Source organism: Amphiura filiformis, chromosome 5 (assembly GCF_039555335.1).
Source record: "Amphiura filiformis chromosome 5, Afil_fr2py, whole genome shotgun sequence".
Classification (NCBI taxonomy): domain Eukaryota; kingdom Metazoa; phylum Echinodermata; class Ophiuroidea; order Amphilepidida; family Amphiuridae; genus Amphiura; species Amphiura filiformis.
This window is the reverse complement of record NC_092632.1, coordinates 47,677,998-47,693,931: the sequence shown is the minus strand read 5'-3', so window position 1 is coordinate 47,693,931 and position 15,934 is coordinate 47,677,998. Positions and strand designations below refer to the sequence as shown.

At 37.2% G+C, this 15,934-nt stretch overlaps 1 protein-coding gene across 3 annotated transcripts in view; it reads left to right on the top strand.

Annotated features, from left to right (window-relative positions):
• LOC140153262 (uncharacterized) overlaps positions 1–10,110 on the top strand; it is a 36,290-nt gene extending 26,180 nt beyond the window's left edge. For 2 of the 3 annotated variants that reach the window (XM_072175965.1, XM_072175964.1), the window contains exon 14: positions 2,935–3,857. In XM_072175965.1, the coding sequence (XP_072032066.1) occupies positions 2,935–3,584 (650 nt within the window). In that variant the 3' untranslated portion in view covers positions 3,585–3,857. Of the gene's footprint in view, positions 1–2,934 lie in introns of all 3 variants that reach the window. The other variant, XM_072175966.1, reaches the window with a different exon arrangement.
• Positions 10,111–15,934: the final 5,824 nt, after the last annotated feature.

The following is a 15,934-nucleotide window of genomic DNA, read 5'->3' as shown; positions in this document are numbered from 1 at the left end:
GGTAGAGAGAGGTAAGTGAGGTAAAGTGCCTTGCCCAAGTGCACAACACGATGGCACCACCGTAACCTGGGTGTTATTTTTGATTACTCCATGACAATGGCTGATCACACTACCAATTTGTCTCGTACCATTAACTGGCAGCTGCGAAATCTAAATCGTATCCGTAAATACTTAGATACCGACACTTGTCATAACATTGTCCGCACTCTCATTTTATCCAAACTGGACTATTGTAACTTACTCTTCAATAGTATTGATAAAAAACACCTAAACCGTCTTCAAGTCCTCCAAAATAAGTCTGCCCGTCTTATCTTCAGGCAACCGAGTCGCAGTCATGCCTCTCCTCTTCTCCAATCTCTCCACTGGTTGCCTGTTGCCCAAAGAATACAGTTCAAGAGTCTTCTCCAGACATTCAAAGCATTTCACACCCAATCACCTGATTACATCTCTTCTTATTTTCAACCTCGGACCCACAAAACATCTTATGTGCTTCGATCTGACGCTGCTGTCACATTTGAAGTGCCTCGCTCCAAGAAACAAGCTGGCGATCGCGCTTTTCAACAGTGGGGCCGTGCCTTTGGAACGAGTTGCCCACCACTGTCCGTGGTCAAGAAAATATTACCACATTCAAGAATCTTCTTAAAACCCACCTCTTTCCCACTCATTAGCTCTTTTTCCTTTCTTGTCTTTCTCTCTTTTAGCGCTTTGCCTACTTTTGTAAAAGGCGCTTTATAAATCTCATTGTTTATGTTTATGTTTATTAAGAATAAGAATTTCTACATTTGCAATGTCACTGATACCAGCTGAGAGTACATCATACTCTATACTTTGATGAAAACTAATGGACATGGCAATCCAACTGTGTTGGAGGAGCTGCACATACTTCAAAATGATCTATATAAACACAAAGACTGGCAAAATAGATGGTGATGTCCTTCGATTCATATCTTGAAAATCAGCAATAAACATCCCCAGAAAAGATATGGAGCATATTTTTTGCAAGCAAAGTACCATCACATTCATACTTTGCAATTGAGGCTGGCAATTTAAGCGTAACTGCTGGGAATACAGCTGAGGTAAACAAAATCTTTTGTTGCCTGAGGAGGAACCTTAAGTCCTACAACAAAGAAGTAAAGGAGACTGCACAATATTGTCTTGTAGGATCATTACTGAGGTATGCATGTACTGTTTGGGGATGCTATCAGGAGGGAGCCATTAATCAGTTGGAAACTGTGCAATGCAAAACAGCCAGAAATTGCACTGGAGATTTCAAACAAAGAAGCAGTGCCACCATAATGATACAAGAATGAAGATGTCATTGCTTGGAAATAAGAAGGAAACCAGCGAGGCCGACTTTGATGTTGAAGATATGAAATGACATGGTGAAATTAACAAAGAAGATAAGAACCAGGAAGAAAAACAACAGCACACCAGACCAAAACAGTTGGTGTGGTACAGTTAATTTGTTTGGATGACTTGACAAAAATGAAGAGCAGTGCAAATAGATTCAGCTCCATCCATATTGTGTACACAATTGGGTTGTTCCATTTAAAATCCACACTATCCCGGTGGAAGATTCTGGAAATATCTCCCACAGGGGGAGTATGAATATCAAATGGAATCAGCACATTAGGCAGCTCCATTTGAATTTCATATACCCTCTGAGAAAGATTCAACCCAAGTCTTCCACAGAGGGAGGGTGAGTTTCAAATGGAGCTGCCTGCTCATTCCATTTTTACATTCATACTCCCATTGTGACAGATATTTCCAGAATCTTCCATTGGGGTAGTGTGGATTTTAAATGGAATACCCCATTGTGATTGTTTTGTTAATATGTGAGCCAGAAATTGAGTTGCATCAAAATTGCTTCCTTCAATGCAATGTGCTTGAAACCCCCCAAAGATGTGTACTGACTTCAGTACCAATTGAGGTAGAATGAATGGCCTTACATAGTATTTGGACCCTGCTGCTAATATGTATAGTAGGAATTCCAATTGAATGAACGCAGCTTTCAAAAGCTGTACTAGATCCAATCGCGATCGTACATCGCATATTTTAAACTACAACACGAACGAACAACCTTAATACAATACTAATCAATCACGAGTGTGTTGGCATGGTTGGATTCACTTCCGCTTTTACTCACACACAGTCGCACACGCTGGCAAAAAAATCATCACACTATTGAAAACTGCGTCATTCAATTGGAATTTGCACTATAGTTGTGACAAGTTGTAAGCTCATTTGTGTAAACAGTTTAGCCATTGTTTAATATACAGCCAGTTAATTAGCATTGCCACATGATTCTGTTGTATGCAATTAGCTCCAGTGAAGAACACTCAAAAGTGAAATGACACAATGCTTGTGTATTTTACTTTAATAAAATAAAATAAATAAATGTTGACATTTGTAATAATAATAATAATAATAATCTTTCTTTATTGAGGGTAATTCCACTTCAGTGTCAAGCACTGCTTTCCAAGCAGGCCCTCATACAATTATAAAATACTGTAATACATATTGATACATAGTAAATTTACATCTATAGCGCCTTTCACATGTATCAAAGCGCTTTACATTTATTCCGCCATCGTTAGAATATGTCAGCTGCCATACAATGCCCAAGGCATGCTCATACCTTTGGGTGGCGCTCAATGGACAATATCCCTAACAGCTCCCCATTTCACCCCTGGGTAGAGAGAGGTAAGTGAGGTAAAGTGCCTTGCCCAAGTGCACAACACGATGGCACCACCGGGGCTCGAACTCGCAACCCTTCGATTGCGAGGTAGAGCCCGTACCGCTGCGCCACTGTGCCCCCAAAAACCTACAAGAAGAGGGAGTATAATAGAAGGAAAGTTGTTACATGTTCAGTATGTTTTGATTATTTACATAGTTATTAGCACTGTCCCTTTTACTCTTCATTCATATTTACAGATAAAAAGGAAAGAGTGAGAAATAGAAGGGGCCGAGAACTTGTTTTACTGCAAAAAAATGCTATATTGCGACACCAAGTGAAATCTCTGGAACAAGAGGTGAAAAAGAAACGCCTGACAATGTCGGAAGAAAGTACTTGGCGGCTAAGAAATGCTGAATTGTCAAAGAAACTGAGATCTGTACAACGGACGCTGGAGAGAAAAACCAAATCATTTACCAAGCAACTTAAAGGAGAGCTAAGAAACAGTTTCAAGCAGGATCGCGCAACTCAAACGTTCAAAAGGGCCGACGCCCAAACAGAAATAATAAAAGTCAACAAGCGCAACGCTGAGCTGGTGAAAAAAATGTCGGCAATGGGAGCAAGATATGGGAGTGCGAATAGACAAGTAGCAAAACTGCACAACATGTTGAAAGATCAACAGCAGAAACATAGCCAGCAGTTGGAAGAGAAGTTGAAGGAGCTAGAACTGAAACACGAGGCAACTGTGGGAGAAATGCAGAGGAAGAACGAGGAGTTACAAGCGGAATTGCAGAGATTTCACACAAGGGAATCTGGTCATGATGGCAGGCAATTGCAGGGTAGAGGCCAAGATGTTGTCGCCTTTACAGAGTTTCTACATTATATAGCTGATCCATCACAAGGACATTAATATCTGCAACATGCTGGTTTCCTTTCTTGCTTCCAGTGATATTGCTGCTCGTTGCTGTACACATTGACATTGGCTAAACTAGGGCAATACATTACTGACTCTGTAGTACAAAATGCATTTATATTGATCGATGTGATTCTTTCTGATCTTGATTCATATTTTACAGATACATTAGAAATGACCAGAGATGTTGCCAACAGAAAGATTAGAGAGCAAGAAATCGTGCAAAGAAATGCCTTGTTGAGGAAGAAAGTCAGGAGGTACCAGCAACTCCTACGTGAGGGAAAATAATACAGTTTGATAAACAGGTTAGAGGACAAGTACCAAATAAATACAGAGCCAGTCGTGGAACGCAGACATTAAAAAAGGACAACCCACAGGCAGAAGTGGACAAAATCACCATGCGCCACAAGGAGATACTGGCGAAGTTCAACGTAATGTCCGGCAGGTTTGGTAGTGCTGTGAAAGAATTGGGCCAACTTAAAAACAGGATGAAAGAGCAAGAGCTGAAACATGAGGAAACTGTCAACGAATTAAAGGAGAAGAATGCCGACTTGGAAGCAGCATTGAAAAGAAAGGAAGCCACATGTAAACGTCTTGGGAAACAATTGCAGAGCAGAGAAAGAGATACTAGTGCTTATTCAGGATTCATACAATATATGTCGGAACCATCGCAGGAATACTAATATCAAGTTGAATTATCATACTCTTAAGTACTTCCAGTGACTGCATTGGAATATTTGGAGACAAGTTACGTGTCAAGTGCAAGGAAATAGATAAATAGATAAGAAAGCATCATGATACTCTCATGGTTGTTTTATATTAATGGAAGGATATTGGTGTAGGTTATTTCACCTTTCATTCAAATGGGTCTCCATTTCAGCAAGCATGCTGCTCTTCAGTCATGTAATTGCCAATATTCAACATATGACCACACCTTTGCAATGTCAGCAACATATCCATTGATCTTTGCCTCAGCCAGCTGATAATTGACAGAATCACACTATTTTGGTCCATTTTTTGTGACAAGTCCCATATAGAATTACTTTGAAATCCCATAGGGATACACTGGGCTATGTAAAGTGCCAAAGAAAGTTAAGGCTCATTTTGTACATATACAGTTGATAGCATTAAGTTGTGTATATTTATATACAAAATATTATAGCCGTTACTCAGGTATTTGGTATTGGCTAGTCATGGAAGCTCACAGGATAGTGTATGTGCAATTTGTGGTGTGTAAAATTACATATTGTGAAGATTCATGGTTTTTGTGAAGATTGGACAGACCTTTTAAGAGCATTAAATAAAGTAAATCCAAAGTGGATGGGAACAGTAATATATGGCTTGCACTATGAGTGGCCCTCTATAGTTCTTCTAACCTCAAGTTTGGTAGTGACATCAAAAAGCATCATTGTATGTGAGAGAGTGTTTCGATTATATCAAGGGTTGAGAACCAAAAAGTCTTAACTCGCAAAGGAATCCTTTGTGAGTTAAGGGTTTCTGGCACTCAACCCGCAATATATGTCGCCTTTACACTTGTGCATATTATGCAACATAAAACACCCAGTGACGTCACTAACAACTTCAAGGTGAGAAGAACAATATTCAAAGGGGATATTTACTTCACATTAGCTAATGAGCCGAAGGGTAGTAAAAAAAGGTATGCAAGCCTCATTGCTTGGGAAGTATCATCAAATATGAATTGATTGGAAAATGTTCATTGCATGAAGGATGGGTTCCTATTTAATGTCTGAAAGTTATTCAGCTCTACCAATAACTTTGTTGATTTTCTTTGTTTAATGAAAGTAATTTCTGGTTGTAAAAAAAATGACTTAAGTCTGTAAATAATTCAAACCAAACAGTTTAGAGCATTTATTTTTAATATTTGGTAATTGCAATTGAAGCTTGGTTTCAGGTGGGGTTTTGTTGTTGTTTTTTATCCAAAAATGCATGGGGGGAAAATTGCGAAAAGATAAGCATATAAACATGTTAATTTAGTGTTTATTATACAGTACTATTACTTGATATCAAGTTTTGAACAGCAGCCATAGTGATTATAGGTAATGTCACTTGTTGTTTATAGATATCTGTACCTACTTACTATGCATTTTCCAGGAAACCATGATTAGAATTTCTTATAAATCTGTGAATAGATTATTAAAAAGGATTCTTGTAAGTTGTATTACAGATTTGTATAAGTCAAAGTTTAATGTTGTTAATTTCACATATCAGCTGATTATCTAGTCATGGTTCCAGCAGACTTGTATGCTCCTTTGTCAATAAACATACCATTTGGTGACAAGCTTGAAATAGCAATCACTGATTGGATAACCATTTTTCAACCTTTCAATGGGCTGAAATAAAAAACAGGAAGTGTCTATTGTACCATAAAATCCTGATGATCATTTTAGTTTCAAATTTGAACAGAAAATATGTTTAGTGTGACAAATGAGTGGTTAAGGCACAGGTCTTGTAAACCTGAGGTCTTGGGTTCGATTCCGAGATAGGATCATTTTTTGTATATTTCCCTTTATTATTTGAGCTTATGAATTGCATTATAATTCTTGAAGAGACAGGAACAAATCCACTCTCTGTTCACAAAAAATTAAACGCATACCTTATTCAAAATCTCTGTATGCATACTACACATGCAATCAAGACACTCAGTTGGTTAACTTTTGAATGTGCATCATTTCAACCTGGATAAGAACCGACTTGAAGTTTAGGCCAATCAAAAAAGGTGTAATTAGAGGTTGTTGCCAGACTGTTTGTTTAGTGACAAAGGAGCACAATCCAGCTGGGACTGATTACTGGGTATACTAAATTTATGTCTGTTAGCAAAAATTAATGAAACTAGGATTTTTGTGGGGCTGTGATGATTTTCCTGTTAGGAGTAGTATCATTTTCAAAGTATTGGTTAATGAACATGGACTTTATAAATTGTGACATGATCTGCTCCATGGGGGCCAAAGGAGGCATTTTTGAAAATTGAGTTACTACAATCATATTCTGAAACCCCCAAAGGTCTAGCATACTTGGTTCTAAAGTTATGAGATTTTGTAATGTGCATTTTCTTATGTATTTTATTGTTTTTTTACTCCATATTTTTGCCTTTATCTCAATTTCAAATTTGCCGCCTTTGGGCCCCATGGACCAGATTGTGTCACAATTTATGTAACCAGAGGACAAGTATGTTACTATTGGGAATGAAATTTACAGCATTAAAGCTGTTTGTTTATTGAAGTGGGGCATAAATACAATGTATTGAATGATTTTAAGATGTCTTCCATGTGGTATGGTATGTGTTAACAATGAAATTTAAAAATGTACTTTTTAATATGATGAGAAAATCTTTGAGTACTGTACTAATCACCACACAAAAAGAAAGTCCATCATTGTTTGAGTGGCCATAATTCTTAGCATGATAGAATTTTACAGTGAAATTGATATGAACTTGTGAAGAATTATGTAAGCGGTACCTCACTTGATAAAAAAGAAATCATTCAGATAATTTTAATTAAACTTGTTGTGATGTGAAAAGTTGCAAATTCAAATACATCACATGGTGTATAATTGCTTAGCTCAATATGTTTCAATCAACTTCAAAATATGTCATTGATTGGTAAGAACCTAAAGTGACTAATGGTCTTTTCAATAATTTGCAGAACATTGTGTATGGTTGACTTTCATCAAAGTAAATCCTTCTGCAGTACAGACATTGCCACTTATGAAATAAAATTGCTAAAATCTGGATCATTCTAAATTCTTTTTACACAAGGAAGATATCAAATGCATCTTACAAAATTCTTTACACATTTATATCAATTTTGATTATGTTCAGAATTCAAATTATGTGTGGACTTGTGCTGTGTTTATTAAGGAGAATTAACATAAATGCTAGTTAACTTTTATGCTGCTTGTGGAATATTAGGTATAGATATGTAGATCCTGATTTGTTCCATTATATATAGTGTATCAGTAGAGTTCTAGGACAAACTAGCTCATTGTAGTGTTTTGACTATTTTGTTAAGTTGAGGTTTCTCCAGTTGCATATCTACCAGTATTAGACAACACTTGTACCATTTTTCACCCTGATATAGCAGTGACGTCAGTGCGCATTTCAATATGCGCAGCTTCAAATCTTTAGTGTTTGCTCAAAGCGCTGGTGTACACATGCACACGCTTAAAGACGCTTCATAAATGAGTGTCCACAACAGCTGCCTCAACACATTGAAATCACTACCACATCAGGTTGAAAAATGGTTTAGTAACACTAGTCATTAGGGACCACACTCATAATACCACCCTGGTCTTGATGTAATTTCGTTCAAATACATGAAATATTCACTTGATGCACATACACACTCCCACACGCTTCCATATAACCCTACCTGTAAGAAAACCATGGACCTTTGACAGTGTACAATTTGAGGTTGGAGCTGACTTCAATAACAGGGGGAGCTCATCCAAATCAAATGTAAAAAATCAAAAGCTCACCATACCATTTTCAGTGATAAATAGTTTTAATTTTATGCTATTTAGAGTTGACTTAGAGTTGATTTAGAGTCCATGATCTGCAGACAGTTTGTTATGTCCACATATTGTCAAGGTATGCATGTTATGTCCATAGGGTATATTGCTGATCCATTGATTATCCTTTTCTGATGCATTGTGGGATAGAAAAGGGGGCAAATTAGCGATCGATTTGCCCCCTTTTCTATCCCACAATGCACCAGAAAAGGATAATCAATGGATCAGCAATATACCCTATGTTTGATGCGTTTAACACAGTTTTAACAGTCTTGCACACACCCCAACACGCACACACATAAACCCAAGCCCCTCTATGTATCCAAATGGGGTGGCAGGGGAGCAAAGTGCCCCAGGTGACATCAAGATGGGAAAAATCAAAATTTATGTTAAATCATTCTGTATTGGATGGTCTTTTCAACTAACAAGATCAAAATTCTCAATGGTCTTGCTTTTGACTCCTTGGAACATCATTATATTAGTTATTAGGTGAGGCTTGGGGTTGATACGGATTATATTTAGATGAGGAGTAGATGTAATCCGCATCACCCCTAAACCGAACGTAATAACGATTTCATACCAAAAAACAACCACACCATCACAACGGTGAAAAAAATACAAGAACAACATAGTTTCAGTTCAACAACAAAAAGTAATTTCAATAATTATTAAATATTAATATCAATTTAAACTCGGTAGTCTTTTCAACATGTCCATTCAGTTCAAATGTCCATGCAGAAATTGTCAAGCTCGGTTATTTTGATCAATATTTCCCCCACATATAATCACTTATGTGGTGTGGCTGTATGTAGGCGTCGATCCTGCAAACAAGGACACACACAAGATTTATTAAACTGTGGACTTACCTGCAACCGTGGACCGTCCTCGGTTTCAAACTGCTGCAATATACCTCATGTACATGCTAAATGCATTTGAGCGATACTTGCTTGTGGTTCAAAAACTGCCTTGTGTTTTATCTAATTTAACAATCTACTTATGGGTTTTCTTTTTTGTACATTATACAATGTAACTTCTATCCATTTGTATTATTTTTTGCTATAAATCAATGGACCTGGAGTAGTTGTGAACAAGTTGTATATAATAGTTATGTACTTTGTGTATTATAATGTAAATACTTGTATAAAATTACTGCAAGAGTATTTTCAGTTACGTAATATTCAACTTTGCACATATTATTTTATACAATCCCTAAAAATGTTGGTCCCTATCTATTACCCAAAGTTTGCAACTATATGGTTTGGTTGATGCTAACTTGAATTTTCTCAAACCACATAGGGGAAAAGTAATACCAAAATTTTGTGAATTTCATTAAATTCTTATTTGCAGAAGACAAAAGTGATTTACATACTTGCATGTTATACTCTGCAAGTGAAACTTGCCACTGAAATTTTGTACTATTGAAGAGTAGGACTCACCCTATATGCCTTACATAAGCACATGTTTGATATAAAATTGGTAAGAAATGTGCAGCCTGGAATTCTATTTGCCCTTTGCACAGATCCGCCATCTTGTTACCAAAACAAGGTTCTCCCATGCACAAAAAGTGCATTTTTGTTACTCACACTTTTCTAGCAACGCATCAGAAGGCTTTTGCAAAGCTTACACGGTAATTAAAGCACGCTTTGACAGGCGTACGCACACACAACACACACTATGCAGGTAGAACCTGGTTTTGAGATGACTGTGCAAAGCTTCAATTCCTGTTGTAAGTTTAATATTATTTGTAACTACTTGATACTCTGTAGGTCGGTAAACATGTTCCCCGAGAAGTCCTTATCAGAGGGCTTCACTGGGGACATTTAAAATTTAAGTAGCTCAAGTTCAACATTGGTTCCTCTTTTTATGTTCTATGGGCCACAAAAGTGGAGTAAAAAGTTGAATTTTTTTTGGTGATTTGTCCAACCAATGGACAGCATTGGTAACATAACTTGTTGAGAGAAAGGAAAGTTAAATTAAAATATTCCAAAAATAAAAAATTGTGTTGTTTGTAGTAATAATTTGTTTGTTTCTTTAGCTAAACAATCCATAGAGACGTCAGATGAGGATGGATCACTCCCAATTTGCCAAGAATCTAATGCCATGAACTTGGCCAATAGAAGTGTTATTGCAGAGATGTCACTTTTACCGATTTTTATCTGCCTCAGGAAAACCTGCCAAAAATGTTGGGTTTTTTTTGCAAATTTATTTTTCGGATTTGGAGTGTCCCTGGACCTAGAGGTAAATGTTAGGATAATTTATGCTTTAAAAAAAAGGAAAAAAAGTAACATTTCATTTGTTCAATATGTAAAATATAGTCTATTTATCTACCTCGTGTCCCCTGCACTAGAACTGGAATTCAGCGTGTGCTGCGTTGGCTTAAAGTTTGTTTGGCTTATGTAAGGCGGAAATTATTCGACTTTTGTTACTGTGCGCGTCAATCAAGTCCCAACTCGCGCTCGCGTAAATTCACATAAGCGTGCGCCAGTTACGCAATGCACGACTAGCGTAAGCATTGCACCCAGCTGCGTGCATGCCATTCTATATCAATACACGTGTTATGAGTCCCATATTTTCCACCTTATATAAACTGAACAAACTTCAGCATGGTTTTTTGCATGTATATGCAGCACGTTGATCGCGCGTGTAAAAGTACGTACATGCACCAAGTAATGCTAAGCTAACCCAGAACATACGTATGTATGAAAATTTATTCATCCCACCTATATTTGTTCAGCATATAGATTCAGCATCGATTCTGCGCCCCTCTAAGTGATGAAAGTCAAAATTTTCGGTCCGCGCACAATTGTTTCAAGAATAGGGGGGCATTAACTATCATAAGCCCTGGGTGCCACAACTCCTAGCTACATGTATGCCACTGGCCAAAAGAAGCCTCGAAAAATGAATTTCTAGTTCTAAATGACATCAAATGGCTTTGTTATTTCAAAGGCCTGGTAAAAAGTCAGTGATAGATGACTCGTTGCTGTTCAAATGGCAAAATAAGGGATCTTTGGTGACTGACCATTAACAAAATATGGGGTCTCTGGGTGACTGACCATGTGCTCATAACAAAATAATGGGGTCTTCGACAGCGATACTGAAAAAGGGTGTCTTAAACCATCCTACATACATGTCACCAACGCACTGAATGGTCTATTGTTCTATTGTGTCCGATTTGAGCGCTGACATATTGGAAAATGTTGCCAATCAATATTCATGAGAGTGTACATTCAACGTCCAATTTTCGAAATTAGGTGACTTGTGCTTGGCAGGTGTAAAATACATCTGACTGGGCGTTGTAAATACGTAACGCATAAAGGCATTGGCATTATCGAATGGCTGCCTATAGTGCTGTTAGTGTTAGGGGGGCTGTGTTTAGTTTCTATAATAATTATTATAAGGCCTACATTTATTTGTCATTCATTTCTTTTCCTTTCTCTGTACTTGCTAAAGTATCACTCCCTCTTCTTATCTTCCTTCCCTTCTCCATCCCCTCTTACGTTTTGTCCCCTCTCATTCCTATCATTTTCCTTACCTTTCTATTTATTTATGTCTATTTATTTATTTCTTCCTCTTTCTTTCTTCCTCCAGTCCCCTCTCATTCTTCATATCCCCTCCTTCAACCTCATCCCCTCCCAAGACCTCTCACAGAAGAGCTGCCCCCCCTTCAGTACGCCACTGATTATGACATTCTCCTTCTTAAAATAAAATAAAATGTCCATGTGTGAAACAACTTTTATATAGGCCTATATCGGTATCCTTATTATATGTTACATGCATACGCACGTAGCTCCGGGACGTAGCTATTTAATACCATTATAGACATGGCAGCCATGATGTGTAATCATTCAGCAGGCGCAATCAATTTATTTAAATGAAGCACCTAATGTCAGTGGGATGACAACGAACTATGCATTAGCGGCTAATGTGTGCCTTTTGTGCTTACGGCTACTCAATCACACCCTTGGGTTTATGTATAACAATAGGTACTTTTCATTCCATTAAGCGCTTTCACACGACTTGCATTTGATCACTTATTGACAGTAGCCTGCTAGGTAAAGCGTTAATACACTGTCGGGTCAGCTTACCGATTTAATGGTGGAAGCCCTTTGTCCCAAACAAAGGTACCTTTCGATGAATAGCTTGTCAGATTTCAAATCGGCACAAGGTTTCAATGCGTTACGTAATCTATTTCCTCTTCATCTTATAATAGCTCCATGCATGTCACATCCAAAGTGCAAGTGCCCCGGGGTGAGCAGATGAGATTGGAAACGCCCATCAAGCCATTCAGTCGGAACTCGGGAAATATTACATTTTTATTTTCTTATAGGATAGTAAAAAGCTGGATTTGCAGAAAACCCTATTGAAATTGGACAACCAATTCCAAAGATATGAGCAATAGGAAACAAAAGGAAATTTTTCCTTTGTTTGGCTATATCTCAAAATCAATATTTCAAGAGTTCCGACTGATTTTGCTTGATCGCATCACATGTATTGTTCAAAATGTCTTCCAAAATAAAGAATACCCCTTGGGTACTGTTTTTGACTCCTTCAGAGGAAATTTTTCACAATTAAAAGGGTCCAAAAAATTTGAAAATACCCCTTCAGCAAAATCCTTAAAGAAAACCCTGCACCCTACCCCAGGCATGAGACTGCACTTTCCTAAAAAAACCTGAATAAAAACTGAAAATGCGCGTGAAATTGGGCAAAAAGTACCAAAAACAGGCTGAAATTAAATAAGGTTGCGGAAATTTTGACTATAAAAAAACTGAATTCAGTTTTTAAACTGAAAAATCTCATGCCTGCTACCCCTTACCCTAGCCCTGCTACTCTACCAAGTTTTGATGATATTGCCAAATTAGGGGCTGTGCAATAATTATGTGTACCCCTGGGTGGTTAATTCCCAGGGGTGAATTCTCAAAATGATCTGTCAAAAATTGCTCCCCTCCCTTGGACATGCCAAAACATCTTTGCTCCTTCTTTGATATGTTAAAGATCTTTTTCCCTGCTTTTAAGATGCCAAAAAATCAATGCCCCCTTTATACGTGCCAGATTTTGGGGAACCCTAATTCGAAACCTGAAACTGTCCAATCATGTGATACAAGCAGACATTTTTTGCAGATTGAACTTTTTCTAAGCGGCTGTGCAATAATTATGTGTACCCAGAGGGTGGCGAATTCTCAAATTGGTCTGCCAAAACTGCTGCCCTCCCTTTGGCTGTGCCAAAAACTTGCCCCCCTTTTGATGTGCAAAAACCTTGCCCCCCCACTTTTGATGTGCTAACACATGCGCATAATTTGTGAAGAAAAATGTGAAAAAATTGTACTATACATCAAAATGTGTTGCTTTTGGGGCGGTAGCGCCTATAAATCTTTTTTTTTTTTTTTTTCTTTTTTTCAAACGACCGTAAAAAAATTGGGGCAACCTTTTCAGGCTGTTGAGGAAGGGGCAGCAAAATTGGATTTTCTTCAGCCCCCCGGTGAAGGGGCGGCCACGGTATTCTCTTGGTCGGGCTGACGTCACAAAGGGAAATAGCCTTGTAAAACCAGTGTGCGCATGTGCAGTTCCCTTTCTCGAGCTGGTTGTTATGCACGCGCTTGTGCAAAGGGGACGAAGGGGACAATGTTCCCGGATGTCCGACCGAGTGAATGCCACTGTAACAATTTTCCCCCTCCTTTACACATGCAAGATTTTGGGGAACCCAAATTTAAAACTTAAATTTTGGGAATGAGCTTTTTTCGTTGGTATCTACTGAAAAATGTCATAAAAAAGAGGATGTTAGGATCACAAAATACTCCTATACACAAAGTACTCAAAATTTTCTCATATTAAAAAGTAACCTTTTTAATTTCAGTGTTAACACATACAATAGCACATTTGATCAATTTATGGAAGACATCTTAAACTCATTCGGTGCACTGTATTTATGCCCATTTCAATAAATAAACAGCTTAAATGCTGTAAATTTCACGTGAAATCCAATACCATTTCCAATAGTAACAGTTCATACTTGTCCCCTTGTTTACATAAACAATTTTATAAAGTCAATGTTCATTAACTATTTGAAAATGATACTCCTAACAGGAAAAACCATTAAAGCCTCACAAAAATCCGAATTAAATTGATATTTGCCAAAACATAAATGTGATGCGATCAAGCAAAATCAGTTGGAACTCGGAAAAATTTAATTTTCAGTTTCTTATAGGATAGTAAAAGCATTTACAAAGCTGCATTTTGCAGAAAACCCCATTGAAAGTAAACAACCAGTTCCAAAGATATGAGCAATGAAAGAGTTTCCAAAACAAGAGGAAACAAAAGGAAATATTTCCTTTTTCTGGCTATATCTCAAAATCAATATTTCCGAGTTCCGACTTATTTTGCTTGATCGCATCACAAATTTATTATAACCAGTTAATCACAGTCCCAGCTGGATTGTGCTCCTTTGTCACTATAAACAAACAGTCTGGCAACAACCTCTAATTACGCCTTTTTTGATTGGCCTAAACTTCAACTTGGTTCTTATCCAGGTTGAAATGATGCACATTCAAAAGTCAACCAGCTGAGTGTCTTGATCGCATGTGTAGTATGTATACTGAGATTTTGAATCAGGCATGTATTTAATTTTTGTGAACAAAGAGTGGATTTGTTCCCATTTCTTCAAGAATTATAATGCACTTCATAAGGGATCAAATCAAAACTCGATCGCCGGTTCTGAGCGGACGGAACCGACAGAAACTGGCGGGCAACCGGCGGTCGAGTTTTGAGTTGATCCCTAAGCTCAAATAATAAAGGAGAAATATAGAAAAGGTGATCCCTTCTCTGATTGAATCAAACCCAAGACCTCAGGTTTATGAGACATGCGCCTTAACCACTTCTTTTTCATGCTAAACATATTTCTGTTCAAATTTGAAACTAAAATTGGGTTTATGGTACAATTATCAACTTCCTGGTTCTTATTTTGCCCAATTGAAAGCTTTGCCACATTGGAAAACCTTTATCTAATCAGTGATAATTGCTATTTTGAGTTTGTTGCTACATGGTATGTTTAGTGACAAAGGAGCATACAAGTCGGCTGAAAACATGACTTAAATAATCAGCTGATATGTGAAATTATTAACGAGGTATATGAGAATAAACTTTGATTCATACAAGTCTGTAATGCAACTTTTAATAATAAACTATTCACAGATTTATAACAAAATTATATTCATGGTTTCCTTTTGGAAAATGCATAGTAAGTAGGTACATGTAATAAAATTATTTAATCATTACATGGCTGCTGTACAAAACTTGATATCAAGTAATAGTACTGTATAATAAAAACAAAAATAATATGTTTATGTGCTTATCTTTTTGCAATTTTGCTCATATGTGACGTGTCATGTCAAAAGCAAACACTTTTGGGCAGGATCGTAAATGGAGAAATATCCAAAAATCTGTCCGGGTGATTTTTTCACAATTTGGGTTTGTTGCGAATTTGTGATGTTATTAATGTTTAAAATATTGTCTGATAGTTTCAGACTGGAATATTACTGGCATCTGGTATTTTTGAGACATTTTGAAGATAATTCCTACTCTTAAAATTGTCAATAATATTTTTAAAGGCCGATATCTCAATTTCCAATTTTATAATACCATAACTTACAAATTCAATATCTTCGCTTAGGAATGTCCGATTTCATTGGGGAAAATGGCGTTGTGGAGCAAAATATCTCTATATTTAAGATATGTAAAAACCTCAAAATTGATAACCTGCCCAAAAGTGTCTGTTTTTGACATGACACGTCACATATATTTCTGGATAAAACACAAAGATCCTCCTG